The sequence below is a fragment of the Ictalurus punctatus genome, chromosome 18 (assembly GCF_001660625.3).
Source record: "Ictalurus punctatus breed USDA103 chromosome 18, Coco_2.0, whole genome shotgun sequence".
Classification (NCBI taxonomy): domain Eukaryota; kingdom Metazoa; phylum Chordata; class Actinopteri; order Siluriformes; family Ictaluridae; genus Ictalurus; species Ictalurus punctatus.
Window position 1 is genome coordinate 833,762 of NC_030433.2, and position 26,278 is coordinate 860,039.

The following is a 26,278-nucleotide window of genomic DNA, read 5'->3' on the forward strand; positions in this document are numbered from 1 at the left end:
TGAGACACACATGAATTAAGCATTCTGATGACATTTTAGTGTATAGCTTTTTATAAAAACTTAATTAATTAGCAAAAAGGGGGGGGAAAAAAAGCAAAAACAACATTCTTAACCATGAGTTTATGCAGCGTGTTGGGGGCCCTTGGTAGCTTGGGGCCCAAGGCAATTGCCGACCTTTGCCTAATGGTAAAGTGATATATATGAAAAGGATATAATCTGTGCTTCCTCGTCCACTGGATCTTCTTCAAAAGGGCACACTACACTCTGTCAGCTCCCTGAAACACACTAATCTTGGAAAAGAACCTGGTGATGTTCAGAGAGTAGGTTGCTATGGCTACGTACATACCCTGAAAGTTACCTCCATTTTTGGAACAGAAAGTCGAGGTCATCCGTTAACTCTGAGTAAACTCACCCAGGTCAGTCGCATGGCCTGCTTTCTGGAATTCCCCGCATGTATGTATGTCTGTGTGTGTGTGTGTGTGTGTCTCTCTCTGTAAACTGAATTCTCCAGAACACATGTACGAAACTTTGTAGCAACGCGCATGCGCGCTACTTTTGCGCATGCGCACATTTTCATTCACGTTGGGCAGTCGGGCATTTTGGAAGTTTAGGGAAGCTGTTATTTCGGCTGCTGTGTTAGTGCGTACTTACGACTCTTTACTTACCACACTTTTCAGAAATCACCTTTATTATGGCGGATCCAAGAATACGCCAGATAAAAATAAAGACTGGAGTCGTGAAACGGTAAGTGTACGAAAGAACAACGTTTGGAAGCTTATTTATTGCTAGCATGAGTGCTGTTTCTCCAGAGCTAGGTCGTGGTACACAGCCGAACTGTGGGAAGGACCGTCTCTGGTGCAGCTAGCAACCGTTAGAATGTTCAGGCACTTGAGCCTCATGGTTAACTGACCAGCTCTCTTATTATATTTCATATTTCCCACAAAAAAAAGTGGCATGGTGTTTTTGTAACTAGCATGCTAAACCTAGCATGCACCAGAACAAAACACAAGTCATAACAATAACAAGCAACAGACTTGAGAAAATGTACCGTTATATTGTGTATTATTCATTATTACATGATACAGTATTGTATTTATATGATTATAGAATTTGTCTGTTGTCAGATACAAGTTGTATTAGATGCAGCAAATTTGTAATAAATAAATAATTGAAGCTACTGTGATTTTCTGTAGACACATAGATATTCTCGGTGTCCATAACTGAAAACCCTCTATGGGCTCTAGTGGGTGTCTGTAGTGACTGGCATAAAGTTGATGATGATAATGCTAATAATGCTAATAATGCTAATAATGATGACGCATGTTCAGGGCACAATAAGCAGAATGGTACAGAAGAAAGGAGGGACGAGGATTGCAAACAAAAATGCTTGAAATATTAAAACATTCGTGGATCATCAGTTCTTGTAATTATTTCATTAATAGGACATGTGTGTTTTTTTTTTTTTTTTTTTTGTGAAGTAAACCATTCAATCCAATACGGGTCATTTTTGACCCCCTTTATGGATTCGTGAAGGGTTTTTTGGTTCATGCATTGTAGGGTTAAATATCAAAAATCTAAAAAGGTGTGCTTCGTACCGGACACCTAGAGGAACACTACAGTTGGATGTGTGACTGTACGTCATTCCCTTCAAATGCTATTGAGCTTTAAATTATGGTATATTTTGTGTACGAGCCCAATAAGTAATAAAATACATGGCAATTTTTATATATGATTTAATAGTTTATTTTGTTAGATATCAGAAATCTAAGAGGTGTGCGTTATAGCTGACACCTAGATGAACACTTTACAGTTGGTTGTGTGACTGTAAGTCATTCCCTTCAAATGCTATTGAAGTTAGAAACGTGTATAACAATGTCGTATGTAACTTTAGAGACGGTCCCTTAATTTCCGCCTATCTGCGAATATCGAACGTCCAATGTCAAGCCGACTTGATGCCACTATGGTAGTGCCAGGCTGGCGCCATATCCACACAAACATCCTCACAAGCTAGTTGCACAATGTATGCTAAACCACTCATTTGACCACGATTCATGATTTGTGCTCGTACAATAAAAACACTTGTACTACTCTAATTTAGGTAAATCAAATGGTTCATGCCCAGTAGTAGAGCAAATGAGAACAAATGACTGGAGTGCAGAACCAATTGACAAATTTCTACTCAGCCAAATAAACCCAACTAGAAAATCCTTATAGTAAGATGAAGTGCAACTGTGTTTCTTGCAAATAGATATTTGAAACTCACCTAACATAGCGAAAGTTTAACAATAGGGTTTTCCTCTCTAATTTACCAGAGAGACTTTCAATTCATTTAGTATATCTTGCAGAAGCTATGGGAGAAACCTCACCCTTATTGCTTCACTAAAACGAAGGTTTCATCTAATTTCATTAGCTCCTGCTCCTGTACAGAGCCCCAGTGAAGGCCAGGTACCAAACAATCATCGCTTGAATGCCACAGCCTGTTTGAGTATTATTGCTGACCATGTGCATCCCTTCATGACCACAATTTACTCATCTTCCAATGGCTAATTCCAGCATAATGCACCAAAAATATGCTAACATTGCAAATTCAGTGTAATATTTACAAATGTACTACAGTGTATCTGAACAATACTATTAAAACCATTTCCCCATAGCCTTTTCACCAAGTTCTTGAAAATGTCATAACATATTAATGTCTGGAATAAATTTTCTGACAATGCGAATTGAGCTTGAGTAGACCAGTTCACTGACACACAACATAAAATACATGTATACAGTAAAATACAGCATTAATGTTAAGAATGGGATCAGGAGGTCTGCATTAGAAGTGCACATTGGGACTGGGATCCACAGACCGACATACAGGTCATGGGGTTGGCAGTTTTTACTTGCATGCAGGTGGTAGAGGTCGGTCCAATATGACACTTGTGGGACAAAGAAAGGCAGCGTTAGTTAACATGGGAGTGTATTGGATGCTAGTGTCACTTTATCCAGGTCAGGGTTACTGTTGTTTAACTTACTTACTTGTATATTTTTTGGGACATAGACTTTGGGAAGCTTAATTCTTTAGAACATATCACAGGCGGACACAACGTAACTCCAGCAGTGGGCAGGATTGGTGAACCTCCTTTGGCAGCAGGTACCATTTGGGAATTGAATTTTTTAAAATTATACACTGTTGGTATTTTATTTTTATTTTTTAAAATGTATTTATTTATTTATTTATTTTTTAAATCAATCATCATCTTGAAACCAAAGTTTTTGTTGTTGTTTTTTTAAGACAATTTAAGAAACACAAAATGCAAACTAATTATAAAAAATTGCACTCTTAACACTACTGCTTCCTCTGCTTGTGTCCCTTTGTCTTTTACCTTCATGGTGTTTCTTTATCGTTTTTAGTGTGTGTGTGTGTGTGTTGTACAGTTGCAATCCAGCTGCCCATTTCTGGGTCTAGCTCAGTAGATGGAGTTTAATAAAATGACAACTGTAATTTGCTTTTTGTAAGTGGGCACTGGCACCTCAAAACTACAGTATTAAAGGCAATGGAATGTATGTCACCTCTGATTCCTTTTTCCCCTTGATTTTCCAGTACGATCCGATTTTCTATCATGGCCCAGAATCCTTGCACTGGCAGTGCCATTGTAAAGAAGTTCAGCTCCACCATGAGAATTTAACATGAGCATGGCACTTCCATTAGCTTGTCCTTCAGATTTATGGGAATTATTCAGGACCTTTCGCCTTCAAGAAAATCCCCTAATCCGTCCCTATATCCCTTCATTCTGTCCACCATATTATCAGAGCATATGTTGAGTATTAAAGAAGTTGATGGAGTAATCTGGTGTAATTGATGTAAAAGTGTAAGAGTAAGTGATGCAGGCTGATCAGCAGAATTTGAAGGTCTGATCTTCCGTGAACACCTAACTAACCCGTAAAATGCCAACCCCACAATAATTAATATTGAATTATTGACTTATCTTTATTTGTTACGTTTATTCATTTTAGTATTTATATCACAGGCGTCTATTTATTTATTTTTATTTTGACTAAAATCACAAAATCTGTGATTAATAACATAAGCCAACATAATTGGAGTTTTTTGACCTGGTTTTCAAATGAAGGAGTGGTGAACATATTCATTAACAGCTCAATAAGTTCTTTTGAAAATTGTTTGAATTCTCCATATCTAAGGTTTCTTTTATTATTTGAGTGCCACCAATGTTGATTAAAAAACAATTATTGTTTGCTTATGGTAGATCTCAGGGCCTTAACCAGGAACAGCATTGTAGTGAGGTCCACTTTGCAGTATTAGTTAATGTATACTTTGAATTTGAACCTCCATTATGTTATGCTTCCATTCTTCTATAAACCGCTCTGATTCCAGTTAGACAGTTTAATTTGATTGAGTTAAATTTTTTGTTTTACAAGAAGCCTAAGTCTGAGGAGCCTGAGAGGTCTGAGGTGATGGTGAACCGCTCTCGAATCAAGCAGGTGAATGTGTTCCAGTCTCATACTGGCCCCTTTCCCCATGCTGCCATTCACTGTGTAATGGAGGTATTTGTGGTGACTGTCTACTCTCTCATGGGGCTTTCTGAAATGAGGACACATTTTACGTTTTTTGACACTGGTGGTGTCAATCCTGGCATCTCCAACAGGAGGTGGTACCCCACATAGCGATCTGGTTGAATCCAGCTGGCACACGCAACAATGTCTGCTACGCGTTGGGCTGACTGGGTGGCTAGAAATCTCAATAGCAACACACTGATGGATAAAATATGTAGCCTCCCTTTGTGGTTAGATCCTGCTGTCACATGACCCCTCTCTTGTTTACGTTCTTGTTTTGTAGGCTCGCTAAGGAAGAGGTGTTATACATAAAGGAGGCAAAACAGCAAGAGGAGAAAATTGAACGCCTGAAAGCAGAGGCAGGGGACGAGTATGTTATCAGGAAACAGGTAAATACAAAATCAGCAAATTAACAGAGAGCTTGTTAATGTGCAGCACATAAGGGTGCGCTGGTCAGGCAGACTTGAGATAAAACAACAAAAAAAAAAAACAGTTTTATCTAGACAAATGGGCAATTTGTCAAAATGAGAAATCGGAGCTTCTGCTCTGCTGCGGTGTGAAACAGGCTTTAAGCCACTTTTTCTGCTGGTGGATCCATATTCACCACATGATCGCCAGTGCCAACTATATAGGATACCTTATCTGTAATTTTAGGCAGCTTACAAAAGAAATGTGTGTGTTCTTTTCACCCTCTCTCTTCAGCGTGCTAGTTAGCTCCTTGTCACGTGACAACAGATCACAGTGAAAGGGAGTGATTGACGGCTAATAATAACCAGTCTAAACTCTGCATTAAAGTGAAGAATGTAAAGATGAAGTTTAAATGGTTCTGTAACGTCGGATAGAAAGGTGGGACGGTCACTGCATCAGCTCACAGGCACATGTTGTGCAGTAATTAGCGAACGTTTTGTAGAGAAATTAAAACCGGTCACACCACAACAATTATTTTCACTCGCAGAGGTCACGCAGATTAAATTTCGGGAGCGTATGTGACCGAAATGGGCGCGATTTCAGGCCTTGTGTTATGATGTTTTTAAAAAATGAATAATTATTCTTATTGAGATGTGTATATATTTGTTATTCAGACCAGTCTGATCAATTCCAGGAGGGTTGAATACTTTTCCAAGCCACTTTATATACTGCGTCAGGAGTCTGCTCCACTGTTAACTTTTCTCCTCTGAAATGAATTCAGCTTTGGCTGAAAATTTTTGCCCAGTTTCAAGTCATTTTGTGTGGTTTTAGGAGCTGTAGTCAGGGTGGGATTTTTGCTTGGACCTGCAACCAGCTGCCAAGATGGGGAGACTAGACAGAGTTGAAGGAATACAGAGAGGTCTGTGACAAGACTCTGAATGTCATTGAGTGGCCCAGCCAAAGTGCAGACCTGAACCCCATAGACCATCTGTAAAGAGACCCGAAGGCAGTTCACAGACACTTCCTGTCCAATTTGATTTGAGCTTGAGAGGACCTGCCAGGAAGAATTGGAGAACCCGTTCAAATGCAGATGTGCAAAGTTTGCCCAAGAAGACTTTTAACAGCAATTGCTGTTAAAGGTGTTTCTACAACGTACTGAATAAAGTGGGAATAGTTATCAAAAAAAATCTTGTTTTTGCTTTGTCATCATGGGTTATTATTTGTAGATTATAATAGCCAGAAATGTAAATCTAATCCATTTAAAATTAAACCTATAACATCAGTGTGCTCAAACTAAAGAGGTCTGAATACCTTCTGAATCCACTATATATACACATATACTTAGCCCACCACCTGTACCCCTTCTGACCACCTGTACCCTTTCCCATTCATGCAGTTTTCCTATAAGCCAATCATGTGGCAGCAGCGCAATAAAATCATGCAGATACAGGTCAAGAGCTTCCGGTAATATTCACATTGAACATAAGAATGTGGAGGAAACTGATCTGAGTGACTTGATCGTGGCATGGTTGTTGGTGTCAGACAGGCTGGTCTGAGTATTTTCACACACACCAGTCTCTAGAGTTTATACAGTATGGTGTGGAAAACAAAAAATATCCAGTGAGCAACAGTTCTGCGACCGGAAATGCGTTGTTGATGATAGAGGTCAGAGGAGAATGGCCAGACTGGTTCGAGGTGACAGGAGGGTCACAGTAACCCATTTCTTTACAACCGTGGTGAGCAGATGAGGTACAGCAGCTATAAATTCCATCAATTCTATCTTGGGATAACGCTGTACAGGCTAATAGGCTAGACACTGCCAGGTTTTGGAATGAGGAAAAAATAGTGGCTTCAAACAAACTACAAAAGGAATTTCAAAAACACACACACACACACACACATATGCATACACTCTCCTTTAGCAGAATGACCTAGGTTGTGTTGTGAGAGACTGAGAGCGATCTCTCTCACATCTGAAGTGGATGCAGAGAAAGTTTTGCTTTGATGCGTGTCTGATGATAACCAAGGTGTCTGCATGTGTAACAGATGGAGGTGTTGCAGGAGTCAAGAATGATGATTCCAGACTGTCACCGCCGTTTAGCCATGGCTCATGCTGATCTGCAGCAGCTGTTGGTGAGCATGAACAAACCACTCCTTCCTCTCTTTGATGACCAAATCAGTCACCTGTGTGAATTTTCCAACTCTGAAGAGAATAGCATTTGATAAATACATCTGACTAGCGATCAGACTAGCATGTTTTTAAAATTTATTCTAAATTAAAGACACAATACCTGTACTATTTACAAAAACACATCTGTATTGAGAGACATGTAGTAATCTGACACAATCCTGTGTTGTAGAGCCTCACAGAGGCCAAATTAGGCCAAATATAGAAAGCTCTTCAAACAGTCCATATTTATGGACGTTCCACTTTTTCAGTGCTATTATAAGGACATCGTAACCAGTTGGCCAGTTAGCCCAATGGCATGTGCCTAATGGCAGTTATTGTTTTCTTTCTTCAACATAGTGAGTGTTTTTGCTAAGCCTTCAGCTTTACTCATGGTCTCTTTTGCATAAAAGATAAAAGCCCACAATTATTTTTTTTTTTTTAGTAAATAAGCACTGCTTCAGTGTTTCAAACACATTATATAACCCACTGCTGTAAAATAAAATTAATTAATGTCACGCCAATGCTGAGCTGTTAATTCATTCAATTTAGTGTGAGGTGTAAAATGGCAATGAATAACACTAGAGTGCATAAATTATAATGTTAACAAAAACATTTTGGTAAATTGCATTTCAAGTAGGGTATTTAAAACTGCATTATTAAAGAAACATCACAATAAAGATAAAAATTTAAGGAACGATGATGTATACTCTCTTTGCCATTAAATAAGCTCTCTATTGCACCAGTTTTGTAGCTAAGTAGATTTGAGAAGGCATTCCAGTCTAATTGCAATTTTACTTTTATTTCCACCTGTCAGCCAGCACATAAGGGCAGGGATAGTTCCGAAATTGCCTGAATGACTGAAACATGACTGAAACACCTCTATAATCCACGAGGAAAAAGGTTATGCAGTTGACATGAAAATGTAACGTCGGCACATTCCTGTCGTGGACCAAACGTCGTTCCATCCGGAGAAAACAGACACCAGAAATGTACGGAGTACTAGATTGAGATTTGGGGAAGGAAGATAAAGGATCGATGCAAGAATATTAAGCCAGACTGCCGCGTATTAGAGTATATTTATGATTTTCAGGTAGAATCTGAGGAAATAGTTCTCTCGATAAGAAGAACCTGAATCTTATGATGATGCTATATGACGTGAATTAATTTGTGATTTATGTCTGTTTTTTATTTGCCATTCCTTTGTATTCCAGGAAATGGAGGTGGATGTTGAAGAATCGGAGGAATACAAGGAGGCCAGAAGTGTTTTAGACTCTGTCAAACTGGAGGGATGATGTAAACACACATGCGCAACAAGTGTCCATTCCATTATTCAGGACTTCTTAAAAATGTTGATTCGGAAATAAGTCTGCTCATCGTCTCATTGTTGTATTGATTTGTAACACTACGAATAGTGTGCCTCTGCATTCTCTGTTGACTGTTCACAAAACGAAATAAACAATCTTATTATTCAGCTTTTTGATCCATTTATTTCCGTTTGTAGCATGTTCAAGTTTCTTAATGTAGTTTCTCAAAATCATTCAGTACAGCTGTCAGGTTACAGGTAGGGTCAGCCGCACTACTTCTTCCTGCATCTCCTTTATTGGAAATACCCAGAGAGTCTGAATTCTCTGATGTACTCTATTAATGGCCTGGTCATTTATTTTGATGACCATAATATATATTAGGCTTAAGATTTTTATTTCATCGTCTTTGTAGTTCCATGTCCTGTACTGTATATATTTTTTATATAATACTACATGTCATTTATATAATCTTTTATATTTATATAATTTTTTCTTTATATTTGTATAATTTTCTCTGAACAGTTCCCCCAGGGTTTTGTGATGACAAAAATTAATGCAAAAACAAGCAAACTCCACAGTATTCGGCAGAGCTTGCCTTTTTTTTTTTTTTTTTTTTTTTTTTTAAATTACTACAAATTTTTTGCAGATTTGGGCGAAATCCTGTATGGATTGTTTGAATAACTTGAACCTGACAAAAGTCATTGGTATCCATCATGTTTATTCCCTATTTAAAAAACAGATTTCGATTTTTAATTCAACAATATATTTTAAATAATAAAACAAATGAAAATGCCATGGACAAAAATGAAGGGACCCTTAACTTAATATTTTGTTGCACAACCTTTGGAGGCAATCACTGCAAACAGGCAATTTCTGTAGCTCTCAATGTGATGTCTGCACCAGTCAACAGGTAGTTTGGCCCATTCTTCCTGAGCAAACTGCTCCAGCTGTCTCAGGTTTGAAAGGTGCCTTCACCAGACTGCATGTTTCAGCTCTTTCTGTAGACGTTCAATAGGATTCAACTCAGGGCTCATAGTAGGCCACTAAAGAATAGTCCAATGTTTTGTTGTTAGCCATTCTTGGGTGTTTTATCTGTGAGTTTGGGGTCATTATCTTGTTGGAGGACCCATGACCTGTGACTGAAACAGAGCTTTCTGACACTGGGCAGTACTTTTCGCTCCAGAATACCTTGACAGTCTTGAGATTTCATTGTGCCCTTCACAGATTCAAGGCTCCCCGTGCCACACACAGCAAAGCAGCCCCAAAACATAACTGAGCCTCCTCCCTGTTTCACAGTAGGTATGGTGTTCTTTTCTTTGAAAGCTTACATTTTACATCTGAACATAGAGCTGATGGGACTAGCCAAAAAGCTCCAGTTTTGTCTCATCTGTCCAAAGGGCATTCTCCCAGAAGCATTGTAGCTTGTCAATATGCATTTTAGCAAATTCCAGTCTGGCTTTTTTTTCTTTCAACAGTGGAGTCCTCCTGAGTCTTCTTCAACTGAGCCCACTGTCGCTCAAGTAGTGATGAATGGTGTGATCGGACACTGATGTATCTTGACCTTGGAGTTCAGCTTGTATCTCTTTGGAAGTTTTCCTTGGCTCTTTGTTTACCATTCGCAGTATCCTTCTGTTCAATCTGGCGTTGATTTTCCTCTTGTGGCTGGGTCCAGGGAGGTTGTTTACAGTCCCATGGGCCTTCTTCTTGATAATATTTGGAACTCTATTCACAGGAACATCAAGCTGATTGGGCATGGTCTTATATCCTTTACCTTTAACATGCTTGTCTATAATTTTCTTTCTGATCTCCTCAGACAACTCTCTCCTTTTTTTCTTTTTTCTTCTCTGGTCCATTTTTGTCAGTGTGGTGCACATGATACCAAACAGCAGTTTCTGCTAAGCGTTGATGGGGAAGAAAGACCGTCATACGGACATGGAGCTTAGTCAGACCTCAGGCAATTTTTTTTTTAATCAAAATGAATTTGGTGTTTAAATAATGGTTTAAGATGTTGTAGTTAAAACACAGAAGACGCTCTGCAAGTTTCTGTTACAACGGCTGTTCCGAGAACTCCTAATACTCCTAGAAGTCTGATGTGTATTTCACCAACAACAGGATTTGTTGAAATGAGAGAGGAACTGACTTTTGCTCCAAGAAAAAAAAAAAGTTGTACACATAGCCTTTCAAAGTACACTCCATTTGACATGTACGCGTACACGGGGCGGCTGTGGATCAGGTGGTAGGCTGTGGATCAGAGTGGATCAGAGCGGGGCGGCTGTGGATCAGGTGGTAGCGCGGGTCGTCCACTAATCGTAGTGTTGGAGGTTCGATTCCCGGCCCGCGTGACTCCACCTACCGAAGTGTCCTTGGGCAAGACACTGAACCCCAAGTTGCTCCCCATGGCAAGTTGGCGCCTTGCATGGTAGCTCTGCTACTGTTGGTGTGTGTGTGTGTGTGTGTGTGTGAGTGAGAATGGGTGAATGAGATGCAGTGTAAAGCGCTTTGGATAAAAGTGTAGACCATTTACACTGGCGGTCGACGAGTCAGTAGAGAGCAGTAAAGGACTGAAGGACAACGACAACATGAACAATGCTTGGGCAATCTCTCGCCATGACCAGCACTCATACAAATCCTTATACACTAACTACCTTGAGAATCAACGGCCAAGGGGTCATGTTGCCACCTTGTGAAACAACTAAATAGTGCAAAAGAATTAAATGCACATGTACAACGCAAAATCGTACTCAGAAAAATCGTACTCAGAACAATCGTACTCTGCTGATGACGAAATTTGCGTCACACGTACTGTATGCTGTTCCTAGCGTACGCGTAAAACATGAAGCTTACTTTCTACTTAAGTCTGCCCTCATATTCTAGCCATTAAAAAACGACTGCAGATTCGCCACACACATTCACAATGTCTCAAGAATCTATGTCTGTCTACTGCTACAGCAACACTCCGGAAACAGCCCCAGCGATGCCTGATGACAGCGCACCACCGCTGGAACCCCACCCACAAACTTGTGACAACAGTTGGTTGGATAAATTTTGCATGGATTTGGGGCATCACAACATGACCTTCCTTACAATGCCATACTGCACTGCTGTAGCAATAGCTGGAGCTGCGGCCTAGGCCGGGATTGATGACCTGGACAGTTGTATCCGCTCTGACGGCTTCAAAATCATAAGCGACTGTCGTGGTCCTTCTGGAACATCTCATCAACAAAAAGCTGAAAGAACTCTGTTTGGGCTGTGAAGTGGATCATCCGAGTCAGATTAGACATTCGTGTTTGTTTGAACCCAAAAACCACCCAGAAAACTATTTGGGTAGGAAAAGAACAGACTGGAAAAGAATGCCCCAGACCTTTAAAACCCAGAAAATAGTAGCAGGTAACAGACCAGAGAGAAAGTAGAGACTTACCCACGGGTTGATATGCAGCAAACTGGTGGTAAAGGGGGATAAAAGGCTCGCGATAGGCCGTTGAAGAACAGGGAAAAAGATTACGAAAAACCAAAAAAATTCCTTAAAACATGTACTATGTAATCGTCAGATATAAGGTGCAAAGATCCACAATGACCAAAGAGATTTAATCCAAATAGGCAAATGAACCAAGAGTGCAGCAGCAGACATCCAGCATTCAGTCGTTCACTCATTCCCTCCAATGTCCAGAAAGTCCACGAAACAAGGTCAGTGAAGCATGTGGAAAGTAATCCTGTGATACAGGTGCAAAAATTCAGCGTCCAAATGGTATAATCCAAAACAGTAAAAACGAACCAAAAGAAAATAATAAAAATACTGGAGAGCAGTGGCGGGCAAACACCCCAGCATACGCTCAACCAGGAGTGTGTTAATTAACTCACCATCCCCCGCTAACAGTCTGGAAAACAGCACTATTTCAGCCAAAATATCATGCAGAAATATAGTGTAGGGTGCTAAGTCTGTGGAAGATATCACGCGCAGATTTATACATCAACATATCTCCAAACTATTGAATCTGAGTCTTGGGCCCACCATATAACCACCAATATCACCACCCTCTCTTACAATTGTGTCAATATCATTGGGGGTTAACCCCATATTTGGTACTGTAGGATCAAATGAATGATATGGACGGTTAACCGTACCCTTGCCCACCTGGTGAGAGTTTAAAACCGAGCCTAATGTTGAATTTGGAACTGGTTCTGGTTGTTCGTCTGACATTGATCTCACAATGTTTAATAATTCTTACAGTGTACCATCTGTAGACTTCATTGTCTGAATTAAATAAGAGTAATGTTTCTGTATCGCTGCCCTGTTCAAAAACAATTATTACAACAAAACGAAAACGACATACAGTGGGAAGACCTGTTGAACACAGGGTATAAAAAAAACACAGATATGTGAAATGATTTTTACAACTCATCAGAGTTTTTTTTTAAAGCTGCTCGTTGGCTTGCACCACCATGCAAACTCTGCGTTGCTATCACTTGTTTAATCCAAATGCCTTGTTGTTGTAGTGTGGCCGTCACAGACTGCTTATAATCATCCTGCTTCTTCTCAAAGACGTCCAGGCGCTCCTTATCGATGTTAAAACATCTCTCAACGGCATTAATACGTCCCTCGGTGGCATTAAAATGTCCCAAACTGCTGTTTCTACACACACTGGCAAGCCATGGTAGACAGTGGTAGGGAAAAACTCTGAAAAGACATGAGAAAAAAACAATAAGAGGAACCCGACTCTTCTTCTGTGGTCATTTATTCACTAACTGTCAGAATAACTTCAACTCAGGCAAATGGATCAGTGTTTTTGACTGAAATTAGGAACGTCTGCTTTTTGATGTACAACTGCACGCAAGCTCCAGATATAGAAGTGTTTGATGATTCTGGGAAATACTCGTTAATTAAAGAACTTTCTTTTAATCGGAAGTTAACATTTTATCTTTAATGTTTTTGCAGGGTCATCAGGAGGAGGGATATCATTCAGATAGCAAGAGTCTGGAAAATGTAAAGGTTGTGTACTGCCAGTGAGTGCTATTATGTGTCCGATTTAAAAAATATGGTCACCATCGACCAATCATCACGAATCCAGTTCACTTAAAAGTAGAGTGATCGTGATCATCTCAAGGCTAACCAACGTTCTTACACATCCCTATTGGAATGGCATGGCCATTTCATTTTTTTCATTGGTTTGAGATCAAAGGATGAATCTGACATCTACTCTTGGTTTTAGCCTTCAGTGTCACCTGTGAAGACTGCATTTGTTGTTAAAAATGATAAGCCAACGTGAAGACCAGAGTTGTCTATAGGAGAAAAGCGTGCCATTTTGAAGCTGAGAAAAGAGGGAAAATCAATCAGAGGCATTGTACAAGCATTGGGCATAGCCAATATAGTAATTTCGAATGTCCTGAAAAAGAAATAAACTACTGGTGCACAGAACAACAGACACTGAATGGGTTAGCCAAGGAAAACAACAACAACAACAAAAACAACAACAACAACAACATCTGATGACAGAAACATTGTGAGAGCTGTGAAGAAAACCCCAAAAACAACAGTCAGTGACATCACCAACAACCTCCACAGAGCAGGGGTGAAGATATCACAATCCACCATTCGAAGAAGACTTTGAGAAAAGAAATATAGAGGCCATACTACAAGATGCAAACCACTCATCAGCAGTAATAATCCGAAAGCCAGATTGGAATTGGCAAAGAAATACAGAGATGATCCACAAAAGTTCTGGAAGCAAGATTAACCTCTACCACAGTGATGGAAAGTGTGAAGAAAGAAAGGATGTGCTCGTGATCCAAAACATACAGTGCACGGCTGCTTCTGGAGGCTCACTAATCTTTATTGATGATGTAACTCATGATGGCAGCAGAATGAATTCAGACATTTACAGGAACATTCTGTCTACCAGTTTACAGGGAAATGCCTCCAAATGAACTGGGAGTAACGTTACCATGTAGCAAGACAATGATCCAAAACACACTGCCAACTCAACAGAAGACTTTATCGGGGGGGGGAAGTGAAATGTTTTAGGGGCCGTTTGCCCGACAACGTTTTCAACTAAAAACGGAAAAGTTTTTAAGCGGTTCGGCTGTTTGTTTACACGACAACGGCGCTTTGGGCCTGAAACCCCACATTTTTGAAACTAGGTTTCAAAGTGCAAGTTTTTGAAAACGATGCCGTTATCGTCTCCGTGTAAACGTCCAAAAACACGAATCTGTGAAAACAATGACGTCATGCGCACGTTTATTACGTCTACAGGCATGCGTGAATACTCCAGAACAACACACGAGGCGTTTATTTGCATGCATAATACAGCGTTTTTAGTCGTTTTCACAGATCCGTGTGAACAGGGATCGTTTTGACATCGTTGTCGTCTGAACACGAAACTTTTCAAAAACGCGAAGGAAAAACTTTTCTGTTTTTAGTACATCGTTGCCGTGTAAACATGGGCCTACCCTTAGTCAAGTCAGTTTGACCAAATCGATCACGGGACCTTAACCCAACTGAACATGCATTTCAACTCCTGACACTCCTGACATGACTGAAGGGAGAAACCCACCAAAGCAAACAACAAGTGAAAGAGGCTGCGGTAAAAGCCTGGAAAAGCATCACAACAGAAGAAACCAACACTCTGGTGATGTCGATGAGTTGCAGGCTTAATGCAGTTATTACAAGCCAGGGTTACGCAACCAAATATTAAGTGTTATTTACTTCAAGACTTATCTGTTTCTATACTTTTGCTCAGCTAAAAATGGGGTGGTCTGATACAAAAGGTTCTATGTTTTATGTTGTTTAACAAATCAATATGTAAATACCAGGAAATAAAAGCAGAAATCCTAAACTCTTGTCTCATATCCATCTTTTGATTTCAAACCAAAATGTCTGGTGTATTGCACCAACAAATTAAATGGCCTTGCCGTTCCAATATTTTCAGAGGGCACTGTATATTTTTCCACATTATACATGCTATATTGCCTTTTTTGATTCAGCACTCTTATGAGCTCATTAGCAAAAATTCTGGAACTGCTTTGTGTCCAAACCTGGTAGTTCCTCAGTGTGTTGTGGGAGGACTGTCTACTGAGACTGGTGAACACAGATGGCATTATAGAAGCAATTAACTGTTGCAGTAATACTTGAACCCTGATGGCTGGACCCTTGTAGTTGTATTTATGAATACTTTAAAGATGATGATAATAATAATAATAATAATAATAATAATAATAATAATAATAATAATAACATTATCATCATCATCATACATTTAGGCTCTTATTTTTCTGCTGTAAAATGTGATGGGGACAGAGACCACACATAAACACCTAAGAGGTCCATGTGGCCCTTCTGGTGTGCCCAAACTCAGATCTGTCAACTTGTCTTAAGTGCTTGTGTCCACAGCTTGCAGGTCCCTACCAAAATGAAGCAAATGTTCCACCCAGTTGAATCCTTTTCATTCTTTTTTCCCCCAAAACAATTTTAGGTATGTTTCAAGAGTACAGTTTCATCTTTCCACAGTTGCTGATGATTGCTCGTGTTAAGGCATGTAGTCTCTGCTTTCTCCTCTCATTAAATTAACAAGCTAGTTTAGTTTTTACTGCTATAGCTGGTAAACTACTAGGTTACGGTTGTGGTATGGTGATTCACTTATTCAGACCAACATTACATTACAACTTCGAGGTAAACTAAGCTTCGGCATCATATTAAGTTAGGCCATTGTTTAGTCTGGAAATATGTGATTTAAATACAGTCGTTGTGGATCAGCTATTTAGTTAGACTACAGGCCTTTGGGGTTCAGGAACGGTCAACCCAGGGGACTAATGTGGCACCTGGAGAGAAGAGTGAAGTAGACTGTTGGTCATAAGTCATAAACATTTTAAACGCATTTGTGACAGTCTTAATGCATCCATGTTTGTTCATTACGAGATTAAAATAGCAGTAAGATTTTTTTTTTTAAAATACAGATTAAATTTAATAAATATAAACTGACTTGTTGAAAAATTAACATATCTCAATTGTATTATTGATTTATTTATTTATTCATTTGTTTATTTATTTATTATTTAACCCCCTACTCAATTATCACCCTTGTATTGTTTACTTGAACAAGTGGGGAAATGAAAGCTGCTTCCTTTCTGCCGTTCCTGCTTTATGAATCTAATAACTGACTTCGAGTTGCGTTCTCTTTTTTTGTATTATTTTTACTTGTCTAAATTGTGTAACTGTAAGGTCAAAATAAGTGTTTTTCCTCCATCCGACCTGTAACGCAGGGGAAATAAAATCGAGGTCTTTTCAGCAGAGTGTCCACGGGCTAGAATGTCCTAATGAAATTAATCTCAAATGATTTAGCACCATTGATTAATTTATCAATTCACCCGTGAATTCCTTTCTACAAATGTAACTTTATGGCTCGTCGCATGTGATATGAGTTCCAATTGATTGTTAGGTTGCAGATTCTGGAGCAGATTAATTCGGTTTTGGCTCGGTCTTCATTATCCCGATTTCGATAATTTATCAAACTCCCTTCCACCCCCACAGGCTCATTACGGCGCTAATGAGCCGCCGCCGCTCCGTGACACCCGGCCCCTGCGTCTCGTTAAGGAAATAGCTCTTCAACTGCTGATTATTTTATTTGGAATCATAATTATATTGCTTTGGGCCGAATCACGGTCTAATCGAGGCCCCGTTCCGAGGGCAGCGCTCCTAATTGAAGCATGAGCATGCGCTACCTGCATCCCTCTCTTTCTTTTTCCCTATGAGGTAAGCACACACACCACGCAGTCCCCCTGCACGAGCGCGCGAATCTAATTCGTTAAACTGACGTTTCTGCAGGGGCACGATCGATTTGCTCTTTAGAAATTCTCTAATTGAGTGCCTCGCAAATAACTTGCGCTTGCAGGGACTTGGAGAGAAAAGGTTGTCACATAGGCTATATACATATATTCATACATACACACATGCATACATCAAAAAAAAAGAAGAAGAAAAAGAAAAAAAAAACATGAACGGTTCAACAACTCCCTGTCTGCTTCCTCGGCTCCGGCAAGAAAGAAATTCTCTCAGCTCTGAAGCGCGTGCAGTGTTTTACTTGTGCGGCTTTATTAAAGTCGCTCCTCATCTCTAGGGTGCGTGAAAATGTCTACTTTCCGCCCAGATGCGCTGCATTGACTTGCATGCCGCGAATTTATTTGTCTATTTTTATTTATAGGCTGCGCGAGATTGATGTGCTCTTGTGCGAGGAGAAGTGTGACTCAGCTCTGATTCACTACCAATTACACTTCCCGCTCACACACACACACACACACACACACACACACACACACACACCAATATAATTTATGTGCAGGTTTTCATGATTAAATCGTTAACCAGTGTTGGAATAATAATAATAATAATAATAATAATAATAATAATAATAATAATAATAATAATAATAATAAAGGTTTTGGTGTTGCTAGCCTTGTGCCCCTTTTATTACAGTAGCCTAGCCTATATGAATTCTACCTATTTTATGCCAAAATATTATAGACTACAGTAAGGAAGATGACCTACGAATCCCTCCTTTAGAGATTCTACTGACGTTTTTAATTAGTTTTATAGATAAATGTCACATTATTATTATTATTATTATTATTATTATTATAGCTGTGGTTGTTAGTAGATAGGTAGGTATTAAGTCCTATCGCTCTTATTTATGATTTGTTATCTCACCTGCAGGAGCCTATAGGGCACCCTTTAATTTCTCATTATGTGTAAAGCGATAAAAAAAAAAAACATTTTTTTCCCCCCGCAATACATTTAATGAAAGAATTTTCTTTTTCTTTTTCTTCGCGCTTCAGAAAGAAAGCCAGTAATCTCCGTGCAGCTTTCAGGTTCTGGCATGGTGTTCAGAAATGCAATCTGTACACTTTTGCACGAGGTAAACACACAGAATGAATTGCATTAGAGGCAGCCAATGTAATCGCAGCGAGGCTGTTGTGTACCTGCTCCCGGCTGTGCGCAACCATTTAAACCCTATTTATTAGGGAAAAATCACTCGAACCGCTACGGAAAATCCTTTACCGCTGAATAAAGACACCAGAAGAAAGACTGAAAGAAGAAGACTGGCAAATTTAACACGAGGGTCGGACGCAGTTTGCTTCTGATTGATATTTTTGTCCTCTGAGTAATATCTCTCTGCGAGCGATTCTCGGTTTCTGTGAAAGCGTCGTTAAGCGTCTGTCGTCGCGTTTTAACCGGATAATTATGACCCGCGCTGAGAGCAATTCACTTTGTACAGCTATAAAAAATAAAAATAAAAAATAATAATAAAAAATAATAATAAAAAAAAAAGAGAGAGGCGCGAACTATTGAAAAGTCGTAAAAACGAAGTGTACCATCAATCAAGCGACGATTTGGGGCACGCACTTAAATAATGCGATCATTTAAAATCACTCAACGCGATTTTTATTCCTTTTTAACACATAAATTTTTTTCAGACTATCATGCTAACATATGCATAAAGCCTCGCTTTCGCTTTATTGCGCTTTTAGCAACGCATGCACTCCGTATTTATGTCTCGTTCCCTCCACTGAGTGCGCAATGCAACGTTTTTTTCCCCCTCGCCAAAAAGCCGGAGAGAAAACAAGAACATACCCACAACTCTTCCCTCACACACCGTCTTTGCCGCTTCGCTGACATTTTGGTTTATCAATACACCGGATCCAGTCTCTCCCCTATTTTTACCGCATGGTTTTGTGTGTGTTTGTGTGTGTGTGTGTGTGTGTGTGTGTCATGAGTCCTAACAAATTGTGAGCGTATTCTCGCTTGGACACCTCCATTGTGCACCATTAAGAGGCGTAATTCACAAAGGAGCTCTCCGTTCCTGTCTGCTTTTCGAGTAGGCTTATATTTTTTGCAGCATTTTTATTTATTTATTTTTTTTAAATGATAATATTTCAAGCTCCACTCACTGCTCTAACAGCTTGCTTGTTTGGCCTGAACAGGCAGACTTCGCTTTGCATTTTTACATAACAAACACAATCAATCAAATTGTATATTTCAGTTTTGGGTTATTTCACACAGCCTAATAATTCACCTCCCTTTCATTTATACCGACCTCGGCTGATGTTCGGAGTACATTAGTAGCCTATAACTAGTAGCTAGATTGGGCACTAATTACATAAAGGCCTGATAGTCTTTATTGCGTCTAAAATGCGCATTCATAATAATAATAATAATAATAATAATAATAATAATAATAATAATAATGTGAATAATATGGAGGTAAGAGGATGTTTATTTACTCTTTCTATCCGTAGACAGCGAGTATGTGGGTGGGTGTTTTAAAAGAGGTCGAAGCTTTGCCGTAATCGGTCTGGAATTTGGAAGTTGGGATAAAAACATAATAATCAGAAATGGGAAGAAATGAACGCATGTGAGTGGCTGACATGGGCCGGCTTCAAAAGCTGATTGGCTCTCATTTGAAGTCGCTTACGGGGCTCTGCAACTATTAAGCACCTCCCCGTTCTCTAAAGGGCATTATAATGCAGGGGACCTCCTTTTTAAAACCCCAATATATATATACATATATTAAATTGGTTAAAATCACAGAGTGATTTTTTTGAGGAAAATAAACCATCACCCTCGAGCGGCGCACGATGCTCTCACACGTCGACCTGCTGGACGCGCGGCTCGGTGAGTACCTGTTGTAAAAGTACGCTTTGAGGACCTTCTCTCTCAGCCTCGCTCTCTCCGCCGCTCTCTCTCCTGCAGCCAGGCAGTGAAAACTGACAATTTGCTCCTTGTTTAGTTCTAATACAATTTAAAGTGATCTAATTTACTTGAAGAAAATGTAATCATCATTATTAGATTACGGTGTAATTTAAATATATTGATGCCATTGAATGGAATTAGACACCGTAATTGAGGGGTGTGTGCACTCCTCCCGTATTCTTCGTGTTTTGTAACAGCCTAACAACAAGCGTGATGCTTTCGACACACTCCAAGTTAACTTCTGTGCGAAAACTGTGCGGTTTACCGTTAACCCGTCCCTTTTAATGAGGTCGTGGGACATCTTTCTATCCGCTAAGCGGGCGGGAACCATGAGTATATTTTGACACACGTGTGTGTGTGTGTGTGTGTGTGTGTGTGTGTGTGTGTGTGTGTGTGTGTGTGTGTCTTGCAGGGATGAAGGATGCCGCGGAGATCCTGGGACACAGAGAGGCACTAAAGTGCAGACTCGGAGTCGGTGGCGGGGTGTCTGAGCCCGGACATACCGGAGAACTTGGCCCGAGTCCGGAAACCCTAGAAGGCGCGACCCATCTTCCCGGAGACGAGCTCGGTAACGTTGGATCCAAAGAGCAAGAAAAGCAGCAGCAGCAACAACAAAACCAAAATTCTGCGCAATCCGTAAGTCAGCAAACCCAGAAACAGAAACGACACCGGACCCGTTTTACACCCGCGCAGCTCAACGAGTTAGAACGCAGCTTCGCCAAAACCCACTATCCTGACATCTTCATGCGAGAGGAGCTCGCGCTGCGCATCGGCCTGACGGAATCGCGCGTGCAGGTGAGTCAGTTTAGAAATGTTCAGCATTTGCCAGCTTAAATGTGGAGGTAATCACAATAATAATAATAATAATAATAATAATAATAATAATAATAATAATAATAATAACAACAACAACAACAACAATAATAATAATAATAATAATAATAATACGGTTATGAAAACAATGCTGCTATTATTATTATTATTATTATTATTATTATTATTATTATTATTATTATTATGTGACAGATAAGAGATTGATCTATTATATAAGAAAATAACGCAAATATATTTTCGCAATCAAGTTCAACTGAAACGATCAAAGAGAAAAAAAAAACAACCGAAGAAAGAAAGTTTCGGGCCTTTTCTTCTTTTGAACAGTTCTTCGAATTACCAACCCTCCAGTTCGTTCAGAGAAGCAGTAGGCTATGATTTGATCGACGAACAATAATAATAGGCCTCGAGAAAATCCAATTTCTCAATCGGCAACGCCTGAAATGTGTGAAAGCCAGGACCGCAGTGTCTATTCCCGTACAGCAGTGTCTCCGTTATCAAAAGGTGGAGGAGAATGTTCATCCTAATTCGCGCAGAAAAAAAGAGAGCAGCTAATCCATGTTTGATTTTAAAGTAATCCAAAATATTCCTGCGATTTTTATTGCAATAACGTGTTGGACACTCTGTTGTTTTTTTGTTGTTTTTTTTCTTCCCTTATTCGTTTGGGGAATGTAACATTTAGAATAAATCAATGAACAACGTAAGGTACATTGTGTTTTCGAAATGATGGCCTGTCGTTGCATATGACATTCCGCGCTTGTGTTTATATTCGTTAAGAGCTGCACATTAATGTAAAAAAAAAAATTATGTTAAAAATTTATGATAAATCGTATAGGTCTTTGAGTCATCAATCCAGATTTATAAAGTGTTTTGTGATTCGTGTTTGTGATTCGTCAGCTCATCGTCGTGTTAAATAGCAGTTGAGGTGTTCTTAATCACCGGAGCATATCGCGTTATTAATCGATATTAGGCTTGAATTCCTTCGCGTTCACCTCCAAGTTCATTAAATATGCATAGACATTTCGAGCTCGCGGATGCTATAAAAACCCAACCAGTTATTATCCACTCATTCCAGTATTATTTATTACTCTCACAGGCTTATTAATCACAATGTGAAACCATGCAAACGTCCAAATAATAACCTTCATAATTACCAGACCCCCAGATGGGATTTGCTTGTTTTATTTAAGCTTAGCCTCACTATTGTAAATTCGTTAGAATAGGCGTGCCCAAGTCGTTTGCAAAATTATGAAAGTTTAGGCTACAGGACGAGGTACAAGTTTGTAGCTATTCCGGGTTAGCATGTATCACCGAAATCGTTAAACGTGTTAACGTGCAAATATAATACAGTTGTTGTGTTGTTGTTGTTGTTGTTGTTGTTGTTGTTGTTGTTGTTGTTTTTAACCCTTTAGAAAGAGATTTGCGAAACGATGACGCGCACAGTCATCTCAAAAAACTAATCACTCAATTAATAGCGATTCAGCAGCATTCGCGACCTGGGAACAAACCTGTCACCTTTCACATACTGCGGAGAGGATGTGCGCGGTCTGTCTTTGTTTTTTTTTGTTGTTGTTGTTGTTGAAATATTTAAAATGTCCATCTAAAGTGCAATGCGTCTCAGGCCGGATTTAACGGATTGCTGCGCGAGTGTCACTCTAATCTGTTACCCTATTTTTTAATCCACTAAACGGGCGGAAACCGTGAGTGTAATACGTCATTTTCTCTTTTTCCAAACCATTAAGTTCCCATTAATCACTGCGCACAGCTCGTGAATGAGGTCTCTATAAACCTCAAGCGCGGAAATAAACACATAGCAAGACAGTCCATGATAGTGCTTTTAGACACACGAGGCATTAATTAATGGCCTCTGCGGTAGGGGTTCATAATGGATAGCGCCAAGTAACGTTCGTTTTAGTTTGACTATGGGGGAAAGCACCTACACAGAAAGCGCACAATGGATCTGCGTCTACTTATATATAAGTCTTATATATCTGAATTTCAAGATTCTATAATTCGCATAGTCGGTTGTTATGAAATAGCAATAATATAAATATTTAGATTTAGGACATTTAGGCTGATTTCGAGAGTCAATTTAGGTGACATTTTTTTTAACTGTGCGTTGAATTTGCGCCACTTGTTCGTGCCAATAATAGCCTATCTATTTTATAATTAAAATAAAACAACTGTATTTACGTAGCACCAATCGTACCTTTAAGATGCTGTGTAATTGTAGTGTGTGTAAATGCAGTGTGTATTTATTTCATTTGCTTTGGAGTTTTTTGTTTTTTTTTTGGTTGTCTATTGTGTTTTTTTTTTGTTTTTTTTTTTGTTTTTTTGCGTGTAATATTTTGTGTAAAATAATAGAGGTGGAGCTAACGAACAGCAATAATTCTGCTTATAAAGTTATTTCATATAGCCTAATGACGATTTACAAAGAACCACCACAATCAACCAAAATAGCTTTAATACAAGACACAAACGGTAAAATAATAATAATAATAATAATAATAATAATAATAATAATAATAATAATAATAATAATAATTAGAAACTGAGGATCCGACACAATACACAGAGGAATCGCAACGAAAGAGAGTGCATTATAGGCTAAAGGGCGCAGGAAAAGTGAACAACCTAACCTTAATCGTTATTTTAAAAAAATTAAGTTGTTTCGTGAGCATTCTTAAAAGTTTGCAGTTGTGAGAGACCATTAGGCTATTTCCAGAAATATGAGGTGTGTGGTTTGGTTGTCGCAGGTTTGGTTCCAGAATCGACGCGCCAAGTGGAAGAAACGCAAGAAGACCACAAACGTGTTCCGCGCGCCTGGCACTTTACTTCCTACTCATCACGGTTTACCGCAGTTTTCTTCGGCAGCAATTAACGACAGCCTGTGCTCGTTTCACGCAAACGATACGCGCTGGGCTGCAGCCGGGATGCCGAGTGTCTCTCAGCTCCAACTTCCTCCGGCGCTCAGCCGCCAGCCTGCAATGGCGCAGTCACTGTCGCAGTGCAGCTTGGGGGGCGCGGGCCCGGCGACGCCTGGTTCCATGGGGCTCTCCAACATGGCGTCAAACGGCTCGGCCCTGCAGTCGCATCACCTATATCAGCCCACGTTTCCGGGCATGGTGCCCGCGTCACTCGCTGGCCCGACAAGTGCGAGTGCCTCCACGCAACTTTGCAGCTCGTCATCGACAGATAATGACATGTGGCGCGGCACGAGCATCGCGTCACTGCGCCGCAAAGCGCTCGAGCACACAGTCTCAATGAGTTTTACTTAATGGCGCGCGCGGGTTCCGAATATGTTCTACTGTCGGTTCGTCTTCTTTTACACCATATTTTTCCTCCCATATTTTCTCTTCAAATTTTTTTGACCTACTGTCTACCTATCTATCAATCTTTAAGGCAATTTATTCAGGCCTATTATTTGGGACTTTTTTTTTTTTTTTTTTTTTTTTCACCAAACACGCTGCACATAACAGACAGAATGTAACGCACATATTTGCAATATTCGACACAGGACGCTACCTGCCTTGTGAGGTTTTATTTATGAAAACAAATACTTGCATATTACGGACCACGATTTTTTTTTTAAACGGTAAATAAGTAGGAGAATGAAAGGGCAACTGGTGTAAAAAGAGAAGAAGAAAAAAAAAATCAAGAATAAACGTCGAATGCATGCGTGGACGGCTATATCCGATAAGGGGAAATTTATTATTTATTCTATTTATTATTTATTTTAAAAAGATCATTTTACGGTTATAGTCTATGCTGTTCTACAGTATGTTTTGTGTAGATAAAGCATTTTAAATTGCTCTAATTTGGTCGATTTGTGATATGTTTTAGGTTTGTCTGTGCGTAATCCCAATACAGATTTCTTAAATTTCTTAACTGTTATATGCTTTCCTGAACATATTTATATCGAATAATTGTAATGTCAAATAAAATAATTTTGAATGTCATCTCGTGAACGCCAAGCCTATTTTGTAATGTGTCCACATGAGGTGATAATTAGGCACAAATACATTGTCTGTATTTGAAGTTTTAAATATATTAGCTTTGTTAATAGTTCAATCCATACAATATATGAATAGGCCTACAAATAGCACTCTCAAAATCTTTCCCCGGATTGAAGTCTCAAAAGAAGTTGCTTGTAAATTTTGTTTAATCTTTTTTTGGGGTACACAACCGCTGAAATGGTTGTAAACATATTTATCCATGTATGGAAAAAATGAATGAAAACCCCAAAATTAGTACAGTATTGTAGATTATTCAAATGACTGACGTTGTACAACGTAAAAATGATGCTTATAACAATAGTAACCAGAAAACCTCTTTCATATTCAGAGATTAAAATGTTACGCAATAACAAGGAAAAAAATAAGATAGAGATAAACAAAGTGTATTATTAATCATTTTAAAAATGTAAATGTTTTACGTTTCCCTAAATGCTAAGTTAAGCATCTAAATATAGGTTAACTTTGAGCTATATATTATTTACATTTTATGGTTGTGAAAATATTTACATGGTATTAGTATAATGTTTGTCGGGAAAAGCAAAAGTTACACGACATCGAATGCTAGATTTTATTTGCCTGAAACTTTTTACACAGTCAAAAATTTATTCAAAGGAAACTAGTTCTTTTAATTTTTTTTTAAATAAAATGGTTAAGCACAAGAATACTAGCTCTAATACTTCACAAATGAAATTCTTAGCAATGGTGAGTGATTGAATGACATTCTTAAAAATTGTTGCTTGATGATAACCATTGCTGTACACAAAATACACTAGCAGTCATACCTTTAGCTCAATAGAATGTACGTAATGGGAATGAATGAATGCTTTTTGAAAACTGAGTGCTTTCCAGATTTTATATATTTGCTAGTTTTCTAAGAAACGTATATTCTTTAAAGCCTTTGAATTTTTATTTATTTATTTATTTATTATTATTTTTACTGGTCTTAATAAGGTGTTATGGCACTACAACGCAACAGATACAGTGTGTCTTGGAATACATTCTAAAATTCTCTGTAACTGTCCTGGAGAGATTCTTCCAAAAGATATTTTGTCAGTTGGCTGTCCGAGCATTGTCTAGCAAGTTAGTCCAAAATCTCCCATAGGTATTTCATTGAGTTGAAATCTGGTGATCTCAAAAGCCCTTATTTTCATACTCCTCAGACCATTCAATAACCCCTTGTGCAGTGTGGATGGTTGCATTTTCCGTCTGAGGCGAGACCACTTCCATCAGGACAGAAATCATATGATAAAGG

General features: G+C 39.1%; 2 protein-coding genes across 3 annotated transcripts; both read left to right on the forward strand.

The window, feature by feature from the left end:
* The first annotated feature begins 689 nt into the window (after window positions 1–689).
* On the forward strand, window positions 690–8,609 carry tbca (tubulin cofactor a). Its single transcript, NM_001201068.1, has 4 exons — window positions 690–744; window positions 4,844–4,949; window positions 7,015–7,101; window positions 8,350–8,609. The coding sequence occupies exons 1-4, from the start codon at window positions 692–694 to the stop codon at window positions 8,428–8,430; spliced, it is 327 nt and encodes a 108-aa protein (NP_001187997.1). The 5' UTR covers window positions 690–691; the 3' UTR covers window positions 8,431–8,609.
* An 8,334-nt stretch (window positions 8,610–16,943) lies between these two features.
* otpa (orthopedia homeobox a) lies at window positions 16,944–24,928 on the forward strand. Of its 2 annotated transcripts, none has more exons than XM_017492059.3 (3): window positions 16,944–17,185; window positions 20,592–20,974; window positions 23,767–24,928. In XM_017492059.3, the coding sequence occupies exons 2-3, from the start codon at window positions 20,594–20,596 to the stop codon at window positions 24,286–24,288; spliced, it is 903 nt and encodes a 300-aa protein (XP_017347548.1). In that variant the 5' UTR covers window positions 16,944–17,185; window positions 20,592–20,593; the 3' UTR covers window positions 24,289–24,928. The 2 variants fall into 2 exon arrangements, with proteins under 2 accessions (XP_017347548.1, XP_047017914.1); XM_047161958.2 differs by lacking the exon at window positions 16,944–17,185 and adding an exon at window positions 20,065–20,101.
* Window positions 24,929–26,278: the final 1,350 nt, after the last annotated feature.